The sequence below is a fragment of the Micromesistius poutassou genome, assembly GCF_964030765.1.
Source record: "Micromesistius poutassou genome assembly, chromosome: 14".
Taxonomy (NCBI): domain Eukaryota; kingdom Metazoa; phylum Chordata; class Actinopteri; order Gadiformes; family Gadidae; genus Micromesistius; species Micromesistius poutassou.
In genome coordinates, this window is record NC_140284.1 from 6,184,458 (window position 1) to 6,212,353 (window position 27,896).

A 27,896-nucleotide genomic window follows, 5' to 3' on the forward strand; every position below is an offset into this window, starting at 1 on the left:
TTTTTCCTCTTGGTAAGAATACTTTTGTCACTGCCGATGATAGAAGGTTCGCAGTGCAGAGAAACACTTGATGGGCAAGACAGCTCCTTGACCAACAGGCTAGAGCAGGAGACGGGTCTCCACTCGTTCTCTCTTACAATGGCAGCCAGTGTTCAACTACCTCTCGTTCGCTATCTCCACCACACATACTCCAGCACACCTCCAGGGCACAAAGCCAGAGGTCGGACACACACACACACACACACACACTGAGGTGTGGCTCTCTGTCAGCATACCTCAGAGCATTGCCCCTCCCTTCCTCTCAGGACAGGTAAAGGTACACTGGGTTTCTTCGCATAGAGAAATAATGAAAGAACTGTTACTGCAACTAGGAGCTTTCTGTTGTATAATGCTTCAGTGATATGCTTGGCGGACTTGAATTTCAGACTGTTGCCCATCAAATTATTCTAAACAATATATATATTTTTTTTATAGTAAGAGTAGGCTTACACAAAAAGCTTTTGTCAGGAAGAACTAAAATAGTAGCTCTGCCCTTTGTTGTAGATGACCCACTTATTTGTGTTCTAAACATTAATATGGGAGGTTCACTTTAAACAACAAGGGTTACCTTAATGTTTTTTTCATATTTCCAACCCCATAAAGAAACCCACTGCACGGATCTTAATCTTTTTGACCAAATCAAGAACCTGTTCAGGAGTTTTTAATCAGAGATTAAAACAGAAAATAATAATTTTTTGAGTGATTAAAAAATATGTGGCTATTACTATATGTATGCTGGCACAGATATACAAGATAATCCATCTGGATCGACGAAGGCATACCACTTCCAGCAGAACAAGTCCAAGACGGAGGTTCTTGGCAACGCCACCCATCCCCACACAGCATCAGTGTTGATGCTGTGCAGCCTTGACACCGTCTGCTAAGAAACACTAGCCAAATACTCGCCCCAGCTCCTGGTCCAGCTCACTTTAATTAAGACCACCCAAGTTGTGTAACAGTAGAAAATGACTACCGGCCATTAATGCTAGATGGATATTAAATAACAAACAGGAAATGTTGTTATCATGTTAGATGTATCGTTCAAATAGCCAATAAAGTAAGCTGGAGATCACATATTGAGGACGCATCTTGGAAAAAAGCATATTTATTGCCCTATTACCCTATTGGTATTGCATTTCACGTAAAGAAAGATTACAGATTACAATGACTAACCTTTATCCGGTTAATCGTAATATGTCAAATTTGCAGAAGGCTCTTTTAGTGTCTCGTAGGCTATATTCTGTAAGGCAACACTGATTCATCTTTTACTTCTTTAACATGCATCAAATCCCATTACAAATGTGAAATTTCTTTATGCACATATTAGCAAAAACTCACATATTTAGCTATTACCCAGTAGTAGACATTTAGAATATGGAGTTAATTTCCAAATTATGGTATGTTTCCTATTTTCAATTGATACTTTGCAAATACATTTCGTAATTTTATTTGTTGCATTTTGTGTAATATACCCATTGATTGTAAATTACTATCCTGAATTCCTGTTATCCTTCAAGGCCAACGCATACAACTTTAACAAACAAAAATGTTTGAGAGGAATCTATAGCCTATACTTTGTTGGCCTCTAGTGGTGGTAGTGGGGACACAAAAACAAAATGATTTAACCTAAAACTATAGCAACCATAAATTATATCAAGAATGAATTAAGAAAATAAAAAATAAAATATCTTAAACTGCTTACTGCTTACTAATAAATAAGGCCTATTGAAATCAGTGCGCGGCAAGATCTGCTACTAGCTTGCTGTCTGAACTGGGCATTTGTGGACAAAGTCTGAGGCAGGCGGTTAGTAACATGTCCTTGGCAGCAGAACGAGCAAGTGAATGGCTGTCGGTAAGGAGAAAACATACTTCCTGGGGTGCAAGCTAAGGTAAGCCAGCTGACTAATGTGCTAACGTGTTTGATCAGGGTTAGGGGTAGGGCTAGGGCTAGGGGTACGATGCAGTAAAGAGAGTATTTAGAGGCATTAAATGTGGCAGCATAGAGGGGGTTGACTCCAGGCTGGTTTCATTGTTCATCAACGAAACATCGGTGAAAGAGGGTGCCCACTTGATAACCCCAATGAAATGCTGCATATTGCATACTGCTGTTAGTTGGGCCATTTGTCTTGCATGTGTTTTTCACCATTGGTTGGTAGTTTAGTGGCCAGCGTACTTATAAGGTTGGTTTGGGGAGGGGCTTCTGAATATATGTTTTCCTTGGATTTTGGCAAAAGGGATTATATCATCTGATCCTGTGTATTAATGAAATACTCTGGCTCACATACAGTGATGATTTATAAAATATATATTATTATGATTCTTCCACATACCAATGTAGGAGCACAACCTAAGTATTAATGCTAGCTGGCTTTGAGATGAGTTGCCACTTAAAGAAAATGCACATATATGAAAAAAAAGTAAATCTCACTGATTCCTTTTGCAATGCCATCATTTTGTTAATGTCAACCCAAAGATGTGATGACTTGACCTGGGCTATAAGTAACTACTGTCAGGGAGATAGTTTTATATGCATGTATGTACAAGTGGACATTAACATAACACATCACCAGTATGATTTCCAGATCTTTGCTATTATGTCCCTGATTACATTATTTCCCACCCTATTATGTTGCGCTAAAGTGTAATAAATAAGTATCTGATTCTGATTCCAGACCAGCTGTGGAGTTACGAAGACCATCCGGCGCCCCGGGACCCCGATCGTCTGGCTGACCTGTCAACATAGACAAGATGAGAAGAAATAGCGTGTGAGCAAAAACACATACAAACCGAATGGCATTGTGCATGGATGGGTAAAATAAGCGTACCCTGTCCTATCGCTGCCAGCCTGCTCTTCTCCTCGGGGCTGAGCTGCAGCATGGTGTGAATGACCGGCAGCAGGGATGTAGGGAAAGGAAATGTAATAACCTTTCAATAAATTCCACTAAACGTGAATTGATGTTGCGGTCCTGTGTTTTTCTCTGAGTGGTTGTGTTTATACATACTTTAACTTGCTCCATGACTGCATTGGTGGCTTCTGTTTCGTGCACCATACAGCGTGATTCTGTTGTCAGCTGTTGGCTCAACTCTTGCTTGGTCGGCTCTATGGTCCATACAAATGGTTCTGGCAGCATAACAGAAAACAGTTTAGTAATTTTGACATGCAGTCAAAAGATATGAATGAGAATTGAGCTTTAATGTAGTTAGTAATCATTAGTGTTGTTGACATTCAGACCTACAACATGTGTGAGCACCTTGTTTAGGGTCTGGGGAGCCGAGCCGCTCTAAAGAAGGCAGGGGAAGATGTGACAGAAGGAGGTTCTCCGTCTCTGCGGTTTCCATACCTGCGCCCTCCTCCCGGGCTGGTTTGGAGTAAGTAACTGTCGTTCCTTCTGGTTTTGACACACTTTTGGGATTTTTGGTCTGACAAGCTGCACACTGAATATCTTTGGGCTTGTTTCGCACATAGCAAACATTGCAGTCCCATTCCCCATCCTTAAGTGCAAACTGGGCTCCAAATGATGATTGGGTTTCATTCAGTTTATAGCCCACGTCTCTCTTTTCCTGCAAGCAATGCTTTGCTGGTGACTTGGGCACATTTTGTTGAGCTTCATCAAACTTTGTTTTGAAAAGCAATGCTTTCTCTGCAGTTTTGAAATGGATGGCTAGTTGTTCAGGTTTGGGCTGCTCATCTGTATAATCAATGGCATTCCAGACCCATGACTTGTCTGAGCCAGCATTCGGTTTAAGTAGGGTATCAGCATTGATATAATGGTTGGCACAGATCATATTCTCAGGACTTGTTCTCAGGGCTTGTTCTCTCCTCATTAAGATGTGCACTTTTCCTGAAGTGTTGTGTTTAAAAATCATTACATTTCCAATGCCCCGCTTTTTCCACTCCTTTGTCTCCATTTCAAAATGGTACATTGTGGCCCTATTACAGAACAATTCCTGTTCTTCTTCCTCACCTGTTTTGACATCTATCTTATCGGGCAGAGGTACAATAGGTTCAAAATGAGGACCATCATCATCATCCTCTAACTGGGTGCTGTCATTGTCACTTTCCAGTGGTTGATTTTGCTCGGCTTGAGATGGCTTTTCCAATTCATCTATAGGCTTGGTGACATCCCCAAAACGAAATGGCTTCTCAACTTTTTCAAATACACCTGAAATTCCAGTGTTTGTTGCTGTACTTGAGAAACTGAACGCAGAGAGATTTTTAGTTCCAAATGTGAAGATGCCCCCTTGGCTAGTCAGCAGCCCAAGAAGACTCTCACTGTCCTTGGCTGGAGAAGCAGAGAAGGTAAAGACTCCATTGTTGGATTTTAAATTATTAGAGTTTAATTTGAAGTCTGACGATTGTGCAGTTTGACTAGTTGGCCCAGCAACAAGACTAGGAACCTTTGGGATCTCAGTCGACGCCATGTGGCCAAAAGAGATTTTCCCAAAATCCATTGCTTTCCCCTCAATGCTCTTTGGGTGAACGGGAACCGGAAAGGGTTTGGTGAAGCAGTAAGGCTCTGGAAGGGGCAGGTTGGTTGCTGGCAGATTTTTGGTTTGACAAGCTGTACACTGAATATCTTTGGGCTTGTTTCGCACATAGCAAACATTGCAGTCCCATTCCCCATCCTTAAGTGCAAACTGGGCTCCAATCTTTTCCTGCAGGCAATGCTTTGCTGGTGACTTATGCACATGTTGAGCTTCTTCAAACTTTGCTTTGATAAGCACTGCCTCCTCTCCAGTTTTGAAACAGATGTTTAGCTGTTTAGGATGCTCATTTGATGCTGCCGAGGCCGGAGGTGTTTGGCCACAAATCTTTTTGTTAGGATTAGGCGTCTGACAGGACAAACATTGACTGACCAAAGCATTGTTTCTGACCAAACAAGTGTCACAGTCCCACTCCACACCTTTCCAAGCAAACATGGCTTCCAGAGATAGAGGCTGAGGCTTGGTGGTTGGGGAAGCAGCTGTTTCTGCAGGTGGACCTGCTGTTTCTGATGGTTTTGTGACAACTGATGCTGCTGTGGCCTGGGGAGTTTGACAGGCAACACAACTCTTCAATGATGACTCATTTCTTACACAACATGCATCACAGTCCCATTGACCTTGTTTGATACCAAATAGGCTACCGAAACTCGATCCAAACGCAGAGCTCTGAGGCTTGGTGGTTGGGGCGGCAGCCATTTGTGCAGGTGGACCTGTTTCTGTGACAACTGATGCTGCTGAGGAATGAGGAGTTTGACAGGCAACACAATTCTTGGATGAGGACTCATTTCTTATATAACATGTATCACAGTCCCATTGACCTGCCTTCATCCCAAATTGCCTACCGAAACTCGATCCAAACGCAGAGCCCTGAGGATTGGTGGTTGGGTCAGCTTCTGTTTCTGCAGGTGGACCTGCTGTTTCTGATGGTTTTGTGACAACTGATGCTGCTGAGGCCTGAGGAGTTTGACAGGCAACACAACTCTTGGATGAGGACTCATTTCTTACACAACATGTATCACAGTCCCATTGACCTGCCTTCATCCCAAATAGGCTACCGAAACTTGATCCAAACGCAGAGCTCTGAGGCTTGGTGGTTGGGGCGGCAGCCATTTGTGCAGGTGGACCTGCTGTTTTTGTGACAACTGATGCTACTGAGGAATGAGGAGTTTGACAGGCAACACAATTCTTGGATGAGGACTCATTTCTTACATAACATGTATCACAGTCCCATTGACCTGCCTTCATCCCAAATAGGCTACCGAAACTTGATCCAAACGCAGAGCTCTGAGGCTTGGTGGTTTGGGCGGCTGCCATTTGTGCAGGCAGACCTGTTTCTGTGACAACTGATGCTGCTGAGGCCTGAGGAGTTTGACAGGCAACACAACTCTTTGATGAGGACTCATTTCTTACATAACATGCATCACAGTCCCATTGACCTTGTTTGATCCCAAATTGGCTACCAAAACTCGAGCCAAACGCAGAGCTCTGAGGCTTGGTGGTTGGGGCGGCTGCCATTTGTGCAGGTGGACCTGCTGTTTCTGTGACAACTGATGCTGCTGAGGAATGAGGAGTTTGACAGGCAACACAACTCTTTGATGATGACTCATTTCTTACACAACATGCATCACAGTCCCATTGACCTTGTTTGATACCAAATAGGCTACCGAAACTCGATCCAAACGCAGAGCTCTGAGGCTTGGTGGTTGGGGCGGCAGCCATTTGTGCAGGTGGACCTGCTGTTTTTGTGACAACTGATGCTGCTGAGGAATGAGGAGTTTGACAGGCAACACAATTCTTGGATGAGGACTCATTTCTTATATAACATGTATCACAGTCCCATTGACCTGCCTTCATCCCAAATTGCCTACCGAAACTCGATCCAAACGCAGAGCCCTGAGGATTGGTGGTTGGGTCAGCTTCTGTTTCTGCAGGTGGACCTGCTGTTTCTGATGGTTTTGTGACAACTGATGCTGCTGAGGCCTGAGGAGTTTGACAGGCAACACAACTCTTGGATGAGGACTCATTTCTTACATAACATGTATCACAGTCCCATTGACCTGCCTTCATCCCAAATAGGCTACCGAAACTTGATCCAAACGCAGAGCTCTGAGGCTTGGTGGTTGGGGCGGCAGCCATTTGTGCAGGTGGACCTGTTTCTGTGACAACTGATGCTGCTGAGGCCTGAGGAGTTTGACAGGCAACACAACTCTTTGATGAGGACTCATTTCTTACATAACATGCATCACAGTCCCATTGACCTTGTTTGATCCCAAATTGGCTACCAAAACTCGAGCCAAACGCAGAGCTCTGAGGCTTGGTGGTTGGGGCGGCTGCCATTTGTGCAGGTGGACCTGCTGTTTCTGTGACAACTGATGCTGCTGAGGAATGAGGAGTTTGACAGGCAACACAACTCTTTGATGATGACTCATTTCTTACATAGCATGCATCACAGTCCCATTGACCTGCCTTCATCCCAAATTGCCTACCGAAACTCGATCCAAACGCAGAGCCCTGAGGATTGGTGGTTGGGTCAGCTTCTGTTTCTGCAGGTGGACCTGCTGTTTCTGATGGTTTTGTGACAACTGATGCTGCTGAGGAATGAGGAGTTTGACAGGCAACACAATTCTTGGATGAGGACTCATTTCTTATATAACATGTATCACAGTCCCATTGACCTGCCTTCATCCCAAATAGGCTACCGAAACTTGATCCAAACGCAGAGCTCTGAGGCTTGGTGGTTGGGGCGGCAGCCATTTGTGCAGGTGGACCTGCTGTTTTTGTGACAACTGATGCTGCTGAGGAATGAGGAGTTTGACAGGCAACACAATTCTTGGATGAGGACTCATTTCTTATATAACATGTATCACAGTCCCATTGACCTGCCTTCATCCCAAATAGGCTACCGAAACTCGATCCAAATGCAGAGTTCTGATGGTTGGTGGTTGGGGTGGCTGCCATTTGTGCAGGCAGACCTGTTTCTGTGACAACTGATGCTGCTGAGGCCTGAGGAGTTTGACAGGCAACACAACTCTTTGATGATGACTCATTTCTTACATAGCATGCATCACAGTCCCATTGACCTGCCTTCATCCCAAATTGCCTACCGAAACTCAATCCAAACGCAGAGCCCTGAGGATTGGTGGTTGGGTCAGCTTCTGTTTCTGCAGGTGGACCTGCTGTTTCTGATGGTTTTGTGACAACTGATGCTGCTGAGGCCTGAGGAGTTTGACAGGCAACACAACTCTTGGATGAGGACTCATTTCTTAAACAACATGCATCACAGTCCCATTGACCTTGTTTGACCCCAAATTGGCTACCAAAACTCGAGCCAAACGCAGAGCTCTGAGGCTTGGTGGTTGGGGCGGCTGCCATTTGTGCAGGTGGACCTGTTTCTGTGACAACTGATGCTGCTGAGGCCTGAGGAGTTTGACAGGCAACACAACTCTTTGATGATGACTCATTTCTTACATAGCATGCATCACAGTCCCATTGACCTGCCTTCATCCCAAATTGTCCACCAAAATTCGAGCCAAACGCAGAGCTGAGAGGCTTGGTTGTTGTGGGAGCTTTCATTTGGGCAGGTGGCCCTGCTGTTTCTGTGACAACTGATGCTGAGGCCTGAGGAGTTTGACAGGCAACACAACTCTTTGATGAGGACTCATTTCTTACATAACATGTATCACAGTCCCATTGACCTGCCTTCATCCCAAATTGCCTACCGAAACTCGATCCAAACGCAGAGCCCTGAGGATTGGTGGTTGGGTCAGCTTCTGTTTCTGCAGGTGGACCTGCTGTTTCTGATGGTTTTGTGACAACTGATGCTGCTGAGGCCTGAGGAGTTTGACAGGCAACACAACTCTTGGATGAGGACTCATTTCTTACATAACATGTATCACAGTCCCATTGACCTGCCTTCATCCCAAATAGGCTACCGAAACTTGATCCAAACGCAGAGCTCTGAGGCTTGGTGGTTGGGGCGGCAGCCATTTGTGCAGGTGGACCTGCTGTTTTTGTGACAACTGATGCTGCTGAGGAATGAGGAGTTTGACAGGCAACACAATTCTTGGATGAGGACTCATTTCTTATATAACATGTATCACAGTCCCATTGACCTGCCTTCATCCCAAATAGGCTACCGAAACTCGATCCAAATGCAGAGTTCTGAGGGTTGGTGGTTGGGGTGGCTGCCATTTGTGCAGGCAGACCTGTTTCTGTGACAACTGATGCTGCTGAGGCCTGAGGAGTTTGACAGGCAACACAACTCTTTGATGATGACTCATTTCTTACATAGCATGCATCACAGTCCCATTGACCTGCCTTCATCCCAAATTGCCTACCGAAACTCGATCCAAACGCAGAGCCCTGAGGAGTGGTGGTTGGGTCAGCTTCTGTTTCTGCAGGTGGACCTGCTGTTTCTGATGGTTTTGTGACAACTGATGCTGCTGAGGCCTGAGGAGTTTGACAGGCAACACAACTCTTTGATGAGGACTCATTTCTTACACAACATGCATCACAGTCCCATTGACCTTGTTTGATCCCAAATTGGCTACCAAAACTCGAGCCAAACGCAGAGCTCTGAGGCTTGGTGGTTGGGGCGGCTGCCATTTGTGCAGGTGGACCTGTTTCTGTGACAACTGATGCTGCTGAGGAATGAGGTGTTTGACAGGCAACACAATTCTTGGATGAGGACTCATTTCTTACATAACATGCATCACAGTCCCATTGACCTGCCTTCATCCCAAATTTTCCACCAAAATTCGAGCCAAACGCAGAGCTGAGAGGCTTGGTTGTTGTGGGAGCTTTCATTTGGGCAGGTGGCCCTGCTGTTTCTGTGACAACTGATGCTGAGGCCTGAGGAGTTTGACAGGCAACACAACTCTTTGATGAGGACTCATTTCTTACATAACATGTATCACAGTCCCATTGACCTTGTTTGATCCCAAATTGGCTACCAAAACTCGAGCCAAACGCAGAGCTCTGAGGCTTGGTGGTTGGGGCAGCAGCCATTTGTGCAGGTGGCCCTGCTGTTTCTGTGACAACTGATGCTGCTGTGGAATGAGGAGTTTGACAGTCAACACAACTGTTCGATGACGACTCATTTCTTAAATAACATGCATCACAGTCCCACTGACCTTGCTTCTTATTAAACTGAGCTCCAAATGCACTGGTTCCAGTATCGGCAAGGGTTTGACCACTAGTCCCAAATGAAAATGGAGGAATAGAAGCATTAAATGCCCTAAATCCTGAAAATGGAGTGCCAGAACTATTCTTTAAAGACTCTGTGCCAAATTTGAAAGTAAAGCTGGCTAGTTGTTCAGGTTTGGGCTGCTCATCTGCATAGTCAATGGCATTCCAGACCCATGAATTGTCTGAGCCAGCATTGGGTTTAAGTAGGGTATCAGCGTTGATATAGTGGTTGGCACAGATCTTAAGGACTTGTTTTCTCCTCATTAAGATGCGCACTTTTCCTGAAGTGTTATGTTTTAAAATCTTTATAGTTCCATTTCTATTACAGAACAATTCCCGTTCTTCTTCCTCACCTGTTTTGACATCTATCTTATCGGGCAGAGGTACAATAGGTTCAAAATGAGGACCATCATCATCATCCTCTAATTGGATGCTGTCATTGTCACTTTCCAGTGGCTGATTTTGCTCGGCTTGAGATGGCTTTTCCAATTCATCTATAGGCTTGGTGACATCCCCAAAACTAAATGGCTTCTCAACTTTTTCAAATACGCCTGAAATTCCAGTGTTTGTTGCTAAACTTGCAAAACTGAACCCAGAGAGATTTTTTGTTCCAAATGTGAAGATGCCCCCTTGGCTAGTCAGCAGCCCAAGCATACTTTCACTGTGCTTGGCTGGAGAAGCAGAGAAGGTAAAGACTCCGTTGTTGGATTTTAAATTATTAGAGTTTAATTTGAAGTCTGACGATTGTGCAGTTTGACTAGTTGGCCCAGCAACAAGACTAGGAACCTTTGGGATCTCAGTCAACGCCATGTGGCCAAAAGAGATTTTCCCAAAATCCATTGCTTTCCCCGCAATGCTCTTTGGTTGAACGGGAACCGGAAAGGGTTTGGTGAAACAGTAAGGCTCTGGAAGGGACGGGTTGGTTGTTGGCAGATTTTTGGTTTGACAAGCTGTACACTGAATATCTTTGGGCTTATTTCGCACATAGCAAACATTGCAGTCCCATTCCCCATCCTTAAGTGCAAAATGGGCTCCAAATGATGATTGGGTTTCATTCAGTTTATAGCCCACGTCTCTCTTTTCCTGCAAGCAATGCTTTGCTGGTGACTTGGGCACATTTTGTTGAGCTTCATCAAACTTTATTTTGAAAAGCAATGCCTCCTCTGCAGTTCTGAAACGGATGGCTAGTTGTTCAGGTTTGGGCTGCTCATCTGCATAATCAATGGCATTCCAGACCCATGACTTGTCTGAGCCAGCATTCGGTTTAAGTAGGGTATCAGCGTTGATATAGTGGTTGGCACAGATCTTAAGGACTTGTTCTCTCCTCATTAAGATGCACACTTTTCCTGAAGTGTTATGTTTTAAAATCTTTATATTTCCAATACCCCGCTCTTTCCACTCCTTTGTCTCCATTTCAAAACGGTACAGCTTGGCCCTATTACAGAACAATTCCTGTTCTTCTTCCTCACCTGTTTTGACATCTATCTTATCGGGCAGAGGTACAATAGGTTCAAAATGAGGACCATCATCATCTTCCTCTAACTGGGTGCTGTCATTGTCATTTTCCAGTGGCTGATTTTGCTCAGCTTGAGATGGATTTTCCAATTCTTCTATAGGCTTGGTGACATCCCCAAAACTAAATGGCTTCTCAACTTTTTCAAATACACCTGAAATGCCAGTGTTCGTTGCTGCACTTGAGAAACTGAACCCAGAGAGATTTTTAGTTCCAAATGTGAAGATGCCCCCTTGGCTAGTGGGTTGATCCTGAGCCCCAGGCTTCTGCTCAAAGTCTGTTTCAGTGGAAATATCCGAAGTCAGCAGCCCAAGCAGACTTTCACTGTGCTTGGCTGGAGAAGCAGAGAAGGTAAAGTCTCCGTCATTGGATTTGAAATTATTAGAGTTGAATTTGAAGTCTGACGATTGTGCAGTTTGACTAGTTGGCCCAGCAACAAGACTAGGAACCTTTGGGTTGTCAGTCGATGCCATTTGGCCAAAAGAGATTTTCCCAAAATCCATTGCTTTCCCCTCAATACTCTTTGGTTGAATGGAAACCGGAGAGGGTTTGGTGAAGTAACCAGGCTCAGGAAGGGGTAGGTTGGTTGTTGGCTGATTGACACCATGGCTGTAATATTCCTCACTGTAGGGCGAGAGAAGGTTGGTTGCTGGTGACTCAAAGCGAAGAGGTGCACCGAAAGCTTGTTCTTGTGGGGGGTAGACGAACGGTGGAGCAGGTTGCATTGGTGGTGTGTGGTTCGGCTGCTGGTAGGAATACATATGCTGTTGTGAGGGCATACGATTCATGTTGTACATTGAACCCTGTGATAAAGCACAAAAATATGCATTAGAAGAGTCATCACTCACTGGTCCAAAATAGGAATGCACCGATTGTAATATTCTGGGCCGATACTGGGCCGATACTGGGCCGTTACAATCTTGCCGATGGCATATAACAATGTATTATTATTTTTTTGTTGTTTAATTTTCTTAACCAAGGCCAACACAATCACTCGCACTCTAAGGAAACGGATTATACCATCGACTGTATGGATGATACACACCCAACACTGATTTAACCCACATATAATCAAATGTAATAGTTTCACGTGTGATAAACTCTGCACGTATCAGAATGCTCAAACTGAGAATCTACCAGGAAGCCTCGGCTGTAGTATCTGAGCTTTATTGAACCAATAATAAGTTGGAATGTTCGAAGGTCACTTTTACATTGTTTGTAAATAGCTCCTGCATGTCAGTGAGCTCATTAACGTATGCATCCAACATTAGCCACTGCCATAGATGAATCTTATTTCCTGATAGGCTGATGGCAGTCAACAAGGCAAGTATCAGTGGATATAGATGTATCTCCGACAAATCGGTGCATCCCTAGTCCAAAATGGCAATCTGAATATCAAGTACTTATCTTACCTTTGTGGGGGTCACATTTGCTGATGAGCGAAGTAGATATTGAGAGCTATAAGCAGGAGACTGGTTGTAGTACCCAGACGGCCCTGTGGTAGCATCTGAGAAAGAACACACACACACACACACACACACACACACACACACACACACACACACACACACACACACACACACACACACACACACACACACACACAGTGCTCATTAAGAATCCTAACTAGTTAGGAAGAAGTTGTGATCAGATCCCAAGGATTTAAAGAGGTGCTACATTGACTTCCATTCCATTACAATATAGATGCTGCAATATGTGGAGGGTAACCTAAGTGTATAGTCACCTCATATAGCTTAAACAAGTAACCGGCAATACTGATTTACTTGGAAACCTACCTGTTAACTGTGGCGCTTGAAAGGACGGTACCGGGGTGTAGGGCTCTTGTAGGCCGTCGGCTCCATAGCTGTCCCCATACATCCTATGAGGGGAGCCCAGGTCCCCACTAGAATTGTGCTTCAGATCGTGGACCTCGTTCTACAATGTAAAGAAATACATCTGAATTTCCACACAAACAAACCACCTATCCATGTTTGGTAGGTGGAAAGTAGTTACAGCCCCATTTTATTATCACTTATTTTTTACACATGCACAACTGTGGAATGAGTCATTACATCATGTACAGTAGAGGATGATTAATCAACCAACTACACAATGTCACGGCCGTAGCCGTATCCAGCAGATTCTCTACTCTGTCTCCCACATACATAAAACCATTGTGTACACCATGGAATAATAGATAAAGGCAATAAAAGGTCTCCCCCTTTTCTCTTACAATAACTATAGTGCAGGGATTTTTTGTTAAATGTTCGATCAAATGCTCAGAGGGTTACCACGATTACTGTAAATGAGTTTGACTATCTTAGCCAGATTCAGCAGGGTTTTATGTGCTCTCTAGTTGCTGCTTGTGGGAGTTTCCCACTTTGTCGATTGAAGTGCTCCAAACAAGGAAATGAAATTCCACCACGAGTCTGTATGGTCCGCCAGTAGTCACTGAATGTCGGTTGGCCAATCGCATAGCCGAACGCGCGCTACAAGATGCACTTATTTGCATAAAGTTAACTGAACTGAACTGAACTTTTGTCCCTCCCCTTTACACGCGCCGCAATCAACCGCCCGCATGCAAGCCTTCCCCAAAATCCCTTGGCCCCCGCGTCCACCCGTCCAGCACGCTTCCAATTCAAAGTGAATGGGGGGGAAAGCATTTCAGTTAAATACCCTCTCATTCCCTTGCAATTACCATTTGATGAGGCATCTTTGCAAAAGGTTGCATTGTTCCATGCGCTGTAATTCTCATACATTGTAAATACAAAATCTTTCATTTGCGCTTATTTATGCCAGGGGTGTTTTTTGTTTAGGTAAGATATTTGCATTGCAATTCTGATGACTATGATGATTCAGAATTATACAGAAGTACAGACTGCATCCTAGCACATCAGCTTGTTAGCATGACAACGTGCTCAGATTGCAATACCACAAAAAAGCAACATAAAAAAACCTTACCTTGAGAGCTTCTACTTGCTGCCAGAGCATCTGTAGCAGAGACATCTGATCCTCGACCCAATGCAGTGGTGTCTTAGGAGAAACATTGACAATGTTGAGAATGTCAAGAAAACCTTGTATATTATGGAAAACATCAGCCACTGGTTAATCAAAATGGTCAACCCATTTATCAATGAAAATGACCAACCAGGTGTATTTTGGAGGGAGAAACTGTGATGTTGGCGACAGTTAAGGTTGTTTCTGGTGTGAACCGGTTTCTTCGGGCCCCTCCCTTCTCCTCTTTCTCCTCTGCAATCTCACCAAAATCTTCCAGCTTCTGATTCACCTCATTCAAGAGGTCCATCACCTCTTCTATGGATACAGGCAGCTGGAGGAGAAGATTGGTATCACTGGCTTATACCTCCCTAGAGGAAACAATTCACTCCATCATGAAACCACCACAAACCTGCTCCAGGTCATCCGAGTTGTAGATCTTCGACAGGTAAGTTCTGAACTTCTTGAGGAACATGATACACCGTGTCTCCTCCACCCCACTGCCTGCCTCCTCTGACAGCCTTTGGTAGATCTGTTGAGAATCTCAATGAAAGGAAGCCTCTACTACAACCAAATCAACTGAAGGCTGGTGATCTGTTATGCCCCTTTTCCACCGACAGTACCAGCTCAACTCGCCTCGACTTGGCTCGCTTTTTTTTGCGTTTCCATTGCCAAAAAAAGTAGCACCTCCGTAGAGGTTCCAAGCGAACTGAGCTGGTACTTTTGTGTGACCTAAACAGGCTGCTGACCACTGATTTGCCAGTGACTGCAAACGGGAATAATCACTCAAAGTTAAATTGTGTCAGGCGTGGCTGGAATCCACGGACCCGCTCACGAGAGGGACATGGGTCAGTGTTTCGCCTTGTGTGTTGCTCATTTCCCGGGGCTAGAGTTAGGCTGCACGTGGTTGTGTGTGTCCGGTGTGGTTGTGTGTGTCCGGTGTGGCTGGATTCCACAGACCCGCTCCCGAGGTGGACACGGATCAGCGTTTCGCTGTTTCGTTTTTGTGTCGTTCCTTTCCCAGGGCTCGAGTTTCGCCTCCATCAATGTTACCGTATGACAACAATAGACGAACACTCATTGCGTTTATTTATTTTATTTTATTTCCTGTTTCCCGTCATAACCTTTCCCGGGAATCAGGAAATAGTCTTGATTAGATTTCCCAGGAATACCGTCTCCCGGGATTAAACCCTAATGACGACCCGCCCACGTTGAAGAGGTTCTTTTCTACGACCTGCCCATGTTGAAGAGGTACTTTTTTAGATGGTGCCTGGAACCAATTCAAGACGTGCCGCGCTAAGTCATGGCGATTTGAGCTGGTACTGTCGGTGGAAAACCGGCATTAATGGCAACACAATAATGGTCAACAGCATCCCAAGTACATCAGTTCACTCAAGTAATCTGAAGCTTGGACTTGCCTGTGCAAGATGCCAGGAAGATGACACGTTATTGATCGTTTCCAGGGTGGAAATGGCTTCTTCCGTCTTACCCTCTACGTCCAAGAGAGACGCAAATCCTATCATGGCCTCTTCTTCATAGCCCTTCACAATTGAGATCTGAAAGTAGGAACAGGTATGGAACATTTCCCAGCAGTTAACAAACTAACTGTTGCAGTCATATTACTTGTATGCATGCAACATAGGCTTAAACTGTAAACAAATGATGAAAATAAAATATAAGTTCACCTGGATATCTCTGTTGGAGAAATGAATGAAGAGGGGGTCAAGGGGTTCTGGTATGCTTCGCCTGTTTTTGATCTTGTCCAAGAGAGGAAGAGCAGCCTTCCAGTAGTGGACACTACGGCCAATGTATTCCTTCTGGTCATAGTATGAATTCACCTCCATGCCCTGAGGAGACAAATCTGGTTAAATAAGTATGTCAAAAGTCTGAGCATACTGAGCATAGTACTAAACTGAGAAATACTACTATTCTAATAATAAAATTCTAATAATTCTATTTTAATAAAAGCCAAGTAACAACAGCCAACCTTTTTTAGGGTTAATAATTGCATTTGGGGGTACTACTAGAATAGGGTTACATGCCTGTATGTTAAAAATACCCCTTATTAATCTCACCTTGTTCATTTCTGCAAAACCAATTTCAGCGTCTTTCAAAAACGTTCTGTTTTGTATCATGTCCCTTTAAGCCCCCCCTCCCGAGTAGTCCAGTCTGCTGTGATTGTTCAGCAGGTAACGCTTTGCGTGCGTGTCGGCAAATTCTCACCCGAGAAGTTGTAAACATTGTGGGTAGTAGGGAGGCACGAATTCTGCACTTCAGCACCGCCCACTGCACAGTTTGACGTCAGACTATTATGGAAGTAAAGTTCGAGGCAAACTATTGTTGCTGTTGCTGTTGTTGCTATTGTTGCTGTTGCTGTTTCATACACTATTCACCAGTCGTTCTCGGTGTGCGCGAATACTCCCCCTGGCTCGGACTTAGATTTTTCTAGCTTAGGAAATGTAAAACATGTAAACATAGGTCATATAACAGTCTAAAGCAAAGGGAAAAGTTGAAAAGCTTGATATCACCCCTTTAAAGGAAAGTATACAGCGTGAAGGCACAGGCATGCACGCACGTGTTGGGTAACCTGCTAGGTGCTAAACACTGCAGACATGCTCACCATCTGGCTGAGATGTTGAGCCCAGGAAATAGCAAGTGCTGGCTGCAGACCGTGTTTCTCTCCTGCTCTTAGTGAACTCAGACCATGCTGCACAACCATACGCAGCTTGGCTGATGTGCCAGGTCTGCAAAATAGAAATACAAAATTGATGCAATGTAGAGCACTTTTGAAACACTGAAGGAGTCTGACAAGTGGACAATTCTAATAAAGCTAAACAAATTTGTTCATCAAGGTGTACTACTGTGGAATTGAATCACCCAATGGCTGAATCTGATGGCTTAGTTTTATATAGTTCTATAGCATATTACCCTCAATATTGTTTTTAAGTCATAAATTAAAAATCACCGATCATTTATTTTAGAATTTTTGAGTGAAATTGATATCCTGGGTTTTACAATCATTCAAAAAAAGGTTGGATTTAAAAGAGCAAATATTTTGTGGGGTGTCAAATGGTGTCAGTTGACCAAAAATGGAAAGAATGCCTTGGGCCTTCATTGTGGACCCATGCATATCGCTCAATAAAACGTACAGAGCTTGTTTGTGGATGAGACTGTAGATGGCATCCCACCACTCCCTCTGCCGATCACTGGACAGGGAGCGGAGAAGAGGAAGAGGAAGGCATCTCGGCTCGCTGGGTGGCTGCTGGCCGACACAGCTGATCTTAGCAGTCTCCTGGAGCTGGCTGTGGCAGCAGAAAACCACCCCACACACAAACACCTTGAGAAAAAGATAAATAAATCAGAATGGAAGCTACCTTCAATAGGAGCAACTTTTAGTCTTTGAATAGTTAAGATTTCCTATGTGTGAAGCGAACCAATTCATTCATGATTTTCAAGTGGCAATATTTGTAATATCATCACTGGATATCAAAACTGGAAATTCAATTGTAGTGTGAATAATGTCTAAATATCAAACCCCACTTGAAAGTAGTCTGATAAAATCGTAGAAAGCCAACCAAACTAATAAAGCATGAGAAAAACAAATGAGGCCCAGTGTACCCCTTTGAGTTTAGATTGCCCTCTCATATCAGACCTGTATTGTGATAATACAGGCTGATGAAGATATAAGGTTTTCAACCATGGTTAGTTTTTAAAGTAACATCTAGTCCCTGGAAAAGTACCTCCAGGTCCAGCAGGGAGATGGACTCGGGAGCATTGGTGTCAAGCTTGGATGTTTCCAGGTTGAGCCTGGGGAAGAGCTGCTTGAGCCAGTCTCGCAGGGCTGGCCTCTGGGCCAACAAGGTCCACTGCAGGCCAAGCCAGCTCAGGTGCTGCAAGTCTCCCCCATGGAGCATGATGGAACCTACAGAACACGCACAGAACCAATTGAGATCCATGATGTTCTAGCAAATTACATCACTTTTGTTTGCTTATAGTAGCCTACAGTTTATGTCAAAAAGAATGCAGATGCTGAAATCAACGGAGACGCACATTGTCCTCATTTTAAGTTAATTTGTTGTTAGAGGCGGTGAGTCTTTTAGCGGAGTCGCTGTGCTTGCCTATAGACAGCACCTGGGAAATCCAGATAAGCCAATTGATTGATAGAAGTTTTGACCGTTTAAACCATCCGGCATCGATATGTCTGGCCTGACGATTAAAACTTGACCGTGCAGTTTTGTATACTGCTGTCGAGGACACCCCTGTGCTCCACTAACCATTGTCCCACTTAGCCAGCTTGGAGAATTCTGGGACTTGTGTGTTGATGGAACAGAAGTCATCATTGGCCATGAAGGAGGCACTTGTGGAGGACTGCTCGCCAAACAGGAGCTCAAAAAGAGAGCTCTGCCCAATGCGATTACCAAATGCTTCCACCACCTACAATACAATAAAATGTACAATGTATGAAAAAGGGAAGGCAGCTGGAATACATCCATTCCAAAGTCAAGAGAAAAAAACAAGCAGCATAAGATGGTTGTTTTAGCTGAAAAGTGATGAAATGGTTAACGGTTGTTCCACTGACCTCAGTAATAAAGGTCTGTGGGTCCGAGCTGAGATTGAGCAGCATGTGGCCAGCCTGGCTCTGTCTATCGCTGGCCATCAGCTCCAACAGCTGGGGTGCCAACTGATCTCCTTTAGTCAGCTTAAGCTTTGGTCTGGGCACCTAAAATGACAAAGCGATATTGATATTTCACTTTTTACCAAGATATTGACAGCAGCTGCTGCTGCAGATGCCATTGCATATTGGTGGTTGAAATCAAACTCTGAAGTACGAGCTACACTGGGGTACTTTGGCACTAGGTATGCAAACGTGTACTACTACTTTATTTTTTGCTTAATATACCCAGCTTAGGCTCAATATGGCTTCAAATGCTATTCCTTCCATGCTGTTCCTTATCCATGCTGAACTGAGAGTCTGCCCTAACTTGACAGGAGTATATGATAACGTTAAATTTCCCTTTGGGATCCAACAACTGCTAACTCGCCATTCTCTACCTTTATGTTCTCTACCTTTATGTTCTCTACTGACCAGCCATCAATCATTATCATTATCATCATCACTGTCAGTTACTGGTAGGGGTGCACCATAATTATCGGGCCGATAACAGAAATTATTACGTCGTTCCGATAAGGTCTTATCATAACCCTAAAAGTACACATCATAAAATCAATTACAATACACAAGTTCACAACTGCACGCGTATATAGAAAATGTTTTTTTTTATTATGTTACACCTTTCCTGCTGTCGGCTCCCAGACCATAGTCGAGGAGCACAGCGGAGACGTTCCCTCCAGGGTCGATGTTCTCTCACCCTTCCCTTTGACTGGCAGTCTGCTTATAGGTCGGAATATGGTCGGAATGAAGCGGCTGCCGATTATTGAGGCTGGGTACTTTATTCTTAGTTTCACTAACTTTACAGTACACGTTTGCACAGACACAACCGGACTAGTTCATTACTTCACTAAACTACTCTCATAACACTTATTATTGACAACAGTTAGCTGAACATTATAGGGTCCCGGCCTTCCACTCCCTGTTTTCTCAGTTAAACACAGAAATCAACTACATTTGTCTGAGCGTTTGTTAGATGAGAAATTAAACAAAAAAAAACGCTCTCTTTCTCCGGTAACCCAGTCGTTCGCGACGCCTTTCTTCTTCATCATTTCTTCTATTTGTCTGTAACTCATGCTCCAATCTTTCATCGATCGATGCAGATGTTGTGGATGCAACAGAATATATGATGCATCGCTGCAGCAACATTTAAGATGATCGCGATGAGTTCTGCCCATTCCTCCTCTGTTGCCATCTGCGGTCAGACCAAAACACACCTGAGTGACAGGGGACTTCACTTATCCCGCCTCTTGCGAACCTCGACCCTATGTCATATCCCGCCCCTTGCAAGCCCGCCCCCCTAAACCCCCCGTTGATTCTACTGATGTCTGAGCGACACCGATGTCCGCATATCGGGCATCAAGTGTGAATAAAAACCCAAAGGTTTTTGGGTTTGTTCATAGTATTAATGTCATGATCGTAGGTCATGATCATATATATGTATATGTGTGTGTGTTATCGGTTATCGGTATCAGCCTTTAGGAGCTGAAAGTTATCGGTATCGTTTTAAAATCGTGCATCTCTAGTTACTGGCCATGATTACAGTTGTATATTAAAGTACTTTTAGTATAAAATTGCACTGTTTAATTAAACAGTGCACGTTAGAAAACCAAACTGTGTGTGTGCTGTATGCTACGTTTTATTGTCAGGAACAGGCAGACTTTTAATAGAGATCTATAGTAACCCATCTAGGTCCCATTAGCATGTACCTGGTAAGACAACAGGAAGCAGAGGGTGGCCAAGTCGGTCACAGCTCTCCAGTTCTGCTCACGCTCTTGGGCCATCTTCAGTAGGAGGGTACCAGTGTGCAGGTAAAGGTGAGCTCGCATTTCCCCAAACACCTCACACAGCTCGTCTGTCTGGCTGCCTGCTGTGGCACTCACAGACCGCATGGCTTCATCAAAACTAAAAATAAAGAAAAATAAAACACATGCACGCACATACATTATATGGGGATTATTGCGCATGGCTCTTTGTAGACCTTAAAGAGTTGGGTTTAAACAATGCTTATCCCGTCTTTGTGGGCAAATGCAAACACACAAAACCTACCTTCTCAGGGCATCAAGTGCGGGCAGCACTCCACTGACTGATAGTTTGAGTCTCAGCAGGTTGCAGTGGGCCAGCAGCAGCTCTCCTTCAAGGCGACGACACAGCTTTTCATTGTTTGAGACACCGGGCTGGGCCAGGTATTCCTTAAAACACATGCCAAGTCAGATGCAAGATGTTAAAACGTCTGCTCAACTTCAGTTGAAGCACATTGAGGCCATTTACTGTACCACTTGCGTATTTAAATACGATACTGTATTTTTTCATCTTTTTAATCCAAAATTATATACATCCAAAACACATAATGGCTGACCTGCAGTGTGTCGACCACAACAGAGTTCCAATCCAGACTTTTGCGTAGCTGGCCCTTTTTCTCATGGCTCAAGCAGTGCTTCACAGCCTCGTCCAGGCGCCCATCTTTAGAGTACAGCTCAACCAGCTTTATGTTGATGTGGACATCGGCTGGGCGCACTGCTAACTCAGCCTGCAGAAGATCGAAAAGGTGGCTCCATCCCTGTTGGCCCTGACGGCTGAGCAGCTTCTCCTGATCATGGAAACAAATGTAAATAGATGAGGGGTACGAGGACAACAGGGAAATAAGATAGCTGGCATTTAGTTAACTGTTCATTAAATGCCTGGAAATAAGGGGGGGGTAACGATTCACTCAGCTCATGATTTGGTTTGATATCTGATATTGGGTTCACGATTCAATTCTCAAAAGTAAATGACAATATACTGTATAACCCTAACCCATATTTTATTTTTAGAGTAAACAAGAGTTTTTCACTTTATCCTTTATTTAAGACTTTTCACATATCCATAAGATTTAACATATCAAAACAAAAAAGGAGTCGTAATGTGAGAGGCAGGAAGAGTTCAATTTATCCACCATTAAAGTCACTGTGATGCACAGTTTGTGAAGTGACGCAGGGGATATTCTACTAGACGAGGGGGCACTGGACATGGAACGCAACGCATGAAAAGCTGTAGTTGGGAGCTACCATTTCCAGAGGAAAGGTTCTCCTTGTTGTTATTATCAAACATATCAGACCCAGAGCTGCTGCTTTAATTTACTCTCTGTGCCCCTTTTGGGAGGGGTTGTAAACATGTTTACAGGCTGACCGACTCACACAAACTTCCTTTTAACAACAACAACAACAGAGGAAGTACAAACCCCATGTGTGACTCCATCTTAAATCCTCCATAAATCCTCCTTAAATCCATCCCCCACAACCATTATTTAGATATGCAACATATTGCCGTATTCTTTTTGGTTTGAGTTACCGTGCGTAGTTTACGGAGGCTATTAATTAGGTTTTAAGTCAGTGGCTAGAGAGCAGACTGGAGAATTAAAAGAGTGGACAAATTATACTGGTGTCATAGTGTACGAAGGCATAATGAATCAACTGTTAAGCGTGATTCATTATGTGAGCCTAAAGTAATACTATGTTGTTGGCATGTGGCCGTTTATCCAGGATATAGAAATAATAACTACAAGAGAATTAATGCGTCATGATCAAATGATGAATTGATTGTTGAAAACTCCCCAACGACAATCTTTTTAATAGTTGTATTAAAGTATCTGAACCAGCTGTGCCTTTTTACTTAGTCTTGTTTACATGCAATGTATTGTAGGTTACTGCAGTTCTATGTATGCAAAACAAGAACCGAAACACAGAAGCAATGGTATAGCAGCAGCATCCAGCTCCATTGTTTCATAACCTGCCACAGACTAGCAAGTCTGACGTATGAGTTTGAACAAGTCAATTTGAATTAATATTAATTAATTAATTAATTCATTCATTCATTCATATTAACATTAAAATGTGTTGCTATTAATGGTTGAAAGTAGCTTACAGTTGATCTCACCTTGAGGTTGAAGACCGCTGGGTTACCAGGGAGCAGCTTGCTGGCCTTCTCCCCCCAGAACTCTGCCCTGCTGTCAGATGGATCCTTACTGCACAGCAACTCAGCCACCTTCAGAACCAGGTCCTTCTGTGCTGGGTTCAGGTCCACTGACCTCTACACACAGAGATCACCCAATGCACACAATGAAGTTTGCACTCAACAGTGGAAGCATTAAAGATGGCTACGCTATATGGTCGGAATTACATACCATATAACATCCAACTGCTTTGTCAACTTCTCCCTTTTTCTCGTAGAGCTGGCCAAGGAATTTGTGTGCTTTGGGGTCCCTCTCCTGGACTTTGAGATACTCTGACACATGTCTAAAGACAAAACAAAACAAATAGAAAGGTATGCAAATAATCAAACTCCAAAACCATAGTCAAATGGTTTAATTTAAATAAGCAAGGCTTATTTGGCTTACCTTTTAGCGAGTTCATACTCCTTCGCCTGAAAATACAGCTTGGCAAATAAAAAGCCTTTTATTGGTTTCTGTAGAAGAAAATTACAGCATTGGATATTCAAGAAATAAAAGTTGGACATGTTTGTTTGAACCAGATGACTATTAATTCAACAAATATTCAAGGAGCTCAGAAAAGTAGATAATCGCATCATATTTGACAGGAAAGTTATAACGAAGCATTATGCGGACTGAGTAACAGCATATGAAATCATGTTAAATGTTACCTAATAAAGGATTGGGGTAACGTCCAGTTAGCTGACCCACATCAGCCAAACATTGCGGGGAGCATAAATCGCGCTTTCAACGAAACATGCAGTGAACTGTCAATCAACTGGGGTGGCACCTGGGGTGGCACATCAGGTTCCAGGGGGGGCCAGTGCCACCCCCGACCCCCCCTCTGGCTCCGCCACTGCTCGGGATTCTACCGCGCATTTCCAATGGTGGACACGGGCAAGACTCAATCTAACTAAATAGTGATTTAGTAACGTTAAGGTTTTTACGAACCATAATATTCTGCCTGTCAACTTACCTCGTTGAGCGAAGGGGACGAACTGTGTACTGAAGAGATATAGCGATCCACTTCAGCCTTACTTCGCTTCATGGCTTCGGAATTGAATGTTAGATCTCTATACTAATGTGTGGCAGAAGGTATTATTGAACGATAATTGATAGTCATTTCTCAAATCGTTACTTGTTCAATAGCTCTTCGGCCATCATGGTGATGTAGTGTCGTCATTAGCTTGCCTGAGTTTCAGGTAAAACGAAAGTGAAACTTTTTGAATCAGGTGACGCACTTTTATTTTGAAGGTGTGTACACCCGGCCTAGAACAGTCTCTTGACCTACAGAAGCATAATATTCAATTCAATCAAAAATACTGTCAGTTCTAGACTCGAGTGAAGTAACGCGGAAAAAATCATCAATATTAATATTTATTAAGAAAGATATAATACATGACGAGGAAAATTACGATTTAATTCAGTCTAAAACATGCCCTGTCAAGAGTTAAAGTAAAACCACAATACAATTTATTTATTTATTTGTTATTTGTTATAATCCCTTGTGCCAAAATCCAAGAAAAACACATATTCAGAAGCCCCTGCCCAAACCAACATTGTAACTGCACCGGTCCAATGGAATAATGGCCACGCTTCATACTGATGTCTTTATTAAGTCGTATGGCTTGACACCGTGAAAACTATAAAAATAGGACGACAAACAACACTCAAATCTCAAGCCCAACACAGAAATGAACTTAAAGACCGGGTAAACCAAATTCAGTATTTTTCTTCTTATCATATTAATTAGGCCTTAAATGTGTCCCTCAAAACATGTAAAAAATATTTTTCCCATTCATCATTTCCTTGAGGAGCTAGGCCTCAGAGAATGTTCTGTGTGCAGGTTTAAAATGGGCGGGTCTACATCGAAGACCGCTTTACGTAAAGCGGTCTTCGATGTAGACCCGCCCCCTGCTGCCCTCTAGGTATAAATACATTAACCGCGCACTAGCATTCTGTGGTTTCACCCGTCTATGGTTTTACCGCTCACGAGTCTGGTTTGAATTGTCAGTTTGCAGCTAGCTTGCCCATTATGCCTCTTCAACCTCGTTGGTGCATCTTCCCTGGATGCCACAGTGGGAAACGTAACGTTAACGGTTCGTTTACTTTATTTAAGTTTCCGACCGAAGACGGTCTCTCTCCGGTGATGGGCGTGGTTTCCTGGCCTGCAGCGCACACGCCCCCACCGTCCTGAGCCAGGGATTACTGCTCATTTTTCATCAACTTTGAAGCATAATTTTATATACTTCGCGATTTTTTTAGTCCTTCAAATTTGGCAGGGTGGTTAATAATATATTTTCCTGTGGTATTATAAACTCAAAACCCATAATTATTCTTGGTTTACCCGGTCTTTAATATTACAACTGCGAATAAACCATTACCGTGTGTGCCTCTTGGACCGTGAACAGAATTATTTACGTCCCTTGCGTATAACCCACGATTCCTGTCAGGTCCCGTGACCAACTACGTCTTTTTTAAACATTTACATTCATGAATTACAAAGGAAATCTAATTTATAATAACTTTCATAGGGAACATTGCATAACCAAAACAACAAGTCTCTGGGACAGTTACACTCCCACCAAATTATTGATTCACGACAAACATACATTTGAATAAATCAATTAATTTCTCAAACCAAAAAAAATTAAATTAACTCTGAAGTCACAATGACATTTTTTAACTCTTCACATAGGTATCTAGAGACTAGTTCCTCTGACACATCTTAATTGTTTTCTACAAGTACAACTAACTTATGAATAGGTCGTTCAAGAATGGATGGACTAGCATGTCGATGCCCCGCTTTCCCTAGCTTTCTATCACCTATTTGTACTGTGGCCTTTCGGACCAAGCCATCTTCATCTTTACAAACATGAAGAACTCTTCCAAGTCTCCACTCATTGCGGGGAGTACTTTCCTCTTTGAGAATGACAATGTCTCCGGTCTTCACATTTCGTCTTGCAGACTTCCAATGTTGTCTGCTGGTGATGTTTGCCAGGTATTCCTTCCTCCATCTACTCCAGAATTGCAAATTGTCAGATATTGAACTCTGCGCCATCTCTTTCTGAGATACAGATCTTCTGCCACAAATTTTCCTGGCGGAGGCAGTGGGACAGCGGTCTTCAGGGTGAGTAGATGGTTTGGTGTAAGGGGCTCTAGACCTCCGGGATCGTTGATGTTGACTGTGGTAAGTGGGCGGCTATTTACAATAGACATGGCTTCATACAAGAAGGTTCTCAATGAAGCGTCATCCACTCTTCCAACACTCTTTGAAAGGACCCAGATTAGGACTTACTGTCCTAATCTGCCGTTCCCAGACACCTCCCATGTGACTGGCATCAGGCACGTTCGTAGTGAAGTCACATTGTTTTTCAGCCAGGTAAGAGGCCACTCTGTCTTTGTCCATTTCCTTTAAAGCCTTTGTGAGCTCATTATTCGCTCCAACAAAGTTTGTCCCTTGATCCGATCTGATTTGCCTTACAGCTCCACGGATCGCTATGAAACACCGCAAGCCATTTATGAAGGCATCAGTCGTTAGATCTTCCAAAAGCTCTAAGTGAACTGCTCTCGATGACAGACAGGTGAATATGAGACCGTATCGCTTATTCTCTTTTCGACCTTGCTTTGTGTAGAACGGTCCAAAACAATCCATCCCACAGTAGGAGAAAGGTGGCGAAGGATCAACACGGTTGGCTGGTAAATCTGCCATCTTTTGTGTCTCAGTTGGCCTGCGAGCTCTCCTGCATGTGACACATTGTTTAATGTGGTTTGCCACAGCTTTACTCCCACCTACAACCCAGTAGCCATTTGCTCGCAGCTCATTGAGGGTCTGTCCTCTGCCTTGGTGTTGAGTTTTTTCATGGCAGTAATCCAGGATCAGTCGTGTGATCACACCATCTCTCGGCAGGATTACTGGATGTTTCACGTCATGCGATAAGGAAGCTCTCTTTAAACGTCCTCCCACCCGGAGAACTCCATCTTGCAATACTGGGTCCAGCTGGAGCAATGGGTTGCTGGATGGCAGGCTACCATGACTCAGTATTTGCATTTCCTCTTTGAAAGCATCCCTTTGTGCCAGCTTAATGAGCACAACACTGGCTTTTCGTCTGTCTTCCACGCTTATAGATTCTGCATTTCTGGTTCTCTTTGCTAGTCTATGGATCCGAGCAACAACATTCAGCGCTGTGTGCCATTTCGAGAACCCTTTAAGTCTTTCCAAAAATATTTCCTCTTGCACTACTTTTGTTTGTAGCACTTGTGATCTGACCTCAGGATCACCGACTAGAAGCTCTGATTTTGACATTGGTACGACAATCTCTCTCTCCCACAGAAACTTGGGTCCATTCAGCCAGTTGGAGCTTATCAATTCCATCACCTTGAGGCCCCTGGAAGCGTGATCCGCTGGATTTTGATCAGTGTCAATATGGTACCAATTTGCTGTGTTTGTTGTTTCTCTGATTCGTTGTACCCTATTTGCCACAAAAACATGAAATCTTCGGGCTTCATTGTTAATGTAGCCCAGGACGACCTGTGAATCTGTCCAGAAGTACTCTTGGTCAATCTGGAGGTCCAACTCTTCCTTCAGCATACTGCTGACTGCTGAGGACACCACTGCGGCTGTCAATTCCAGCCTAGGTATGGTTACAACACTAGTGGGTGCGACTCTTGCTTTCCCTATGACCAAGGAGCAATACACTTCCCCTTCACTGACCACTCTGAGATACGAGCATTGACCGTATCCGTAGCTGCTCGCATCTGAGAAATGATGCAGCTCAATTCTCTCTACCTTCCCTAGGTTTTCAGGAACAAGGCATCTTGGGATTTGGAGTTTTTGCAAACTGTCTAGGTCTTTCAGCCAACTTTCCCATCTTGGCTTCAATTCTTCGGGCAGTGGTTCGTCCCATCCAATCCCTTTTTGGCACATTTCCTGTAGCACTTTCTTTCCCAGCAGGAGGAAAGGAGCCAGAAATCCTAGTGGGTCGAAAACAGAGGCTACAGTCGAGAGAATGCCTCGCCGTGTTGCTGGTCTCTCATCCAGG

General features: G+C 43.8%; 1 protein-coding gene across 4 annotated transcripts; it reads right to left on the reverse strand.

Annotated features, from left to right (window-relative positions):
• Positions 1-1,135: 1,135 nt before the first annotated feature.
• On the reverse strand, positions 1,136-24,027 carry LOC311358029 (ranBP2-like and GRIP domain-containing protein 3). Of its 4 annotated transcripts, none has more exons than XM_084478010.1 (23): positions 23,831-24,027; positions 23,263-23,330; positions 23,050-23,161; positions 22,803-22,955; positions 21,247-21,477; positions 20,937-21,079; positions 20,597-20,792; positions 18,798-18,938; positions 18,493-18,652; positions 17,959-18,140; positions 17,368-17,555; positions 16,839-16,962; positions 15,904-16,065; positions 15,637-15,774; positions 14,631-14,750; positions 14,373-14,552; positions 14,186-14,257; positions 13,021-13,159; positions 12,637-12,731; positions 3,291-12,027; positions 3,042-3,160; positions 2,865-2,907; positions 1,136-2,770 (listed from the first exon to the last, which is right to left on the reverse strand). In XM_084478010.1, exons 1-23 carry the CDS (start codon positions 23,900-23,902, stop codon positions 2,664-2,666), a joined length of 11,682 nt encoding a protein of 3,893 aa, XP_084334136.1. In that variant the 5' UTR covers positions 23,903-24,027; the 3' UTR covers positions 1,136-2,663. The 4 variants fall into 4 exon arrangements, with proteins under 4 accessions (XP_084334136.1, XP_084334137.1, XP_084334138.1 ...); XM_084478011.1 differs by lacking the exon at positions 23,831-24,027 and adding an exon at positions 23,526-23,611; XM_084478013.1 differs by lacking the exons at positions 1,136-2,770; positions 2,865-2,907; positions 3,042-3,160; ... (2 more) ...; positions 13,021-13,159; positions 14,186-14,257 and having other exon boundaries at positions 14,418-14,552; positions 15,708-15,774.
• Between the last annotated feature and the right edge of the window lie 3,869 nt (positions 24,028-27,896).

What these genes read in the sequence shown, in the direction of transcription:
- LOC311358029 (XM_084478010.1), bottom strand. Translation starts at nt 23,902, where the DNA reads ATGAAGCGAAGTAAGGCTGAAGTGGATCGCTATATCTCTTCAGTACAC. An exon ending in TTGTGGTCGACACACTGCAG is followed by an intron (nt 21,080 to 21,246) that starts GTCAGCCATTAT and finishes ATGTGTTTTAAG; the next exon opens with GAATACCTGGCCCAGCCCGG. An exon ending in GCTGGCTAAGTGGGACAATG is followed by an intron (nt 18,141 to 18,492) that starts GTTAGTGGAGCA and finishes CGTGTTCTGTAG; the next exon opens with GTTCCATCATGCTCCATGGG.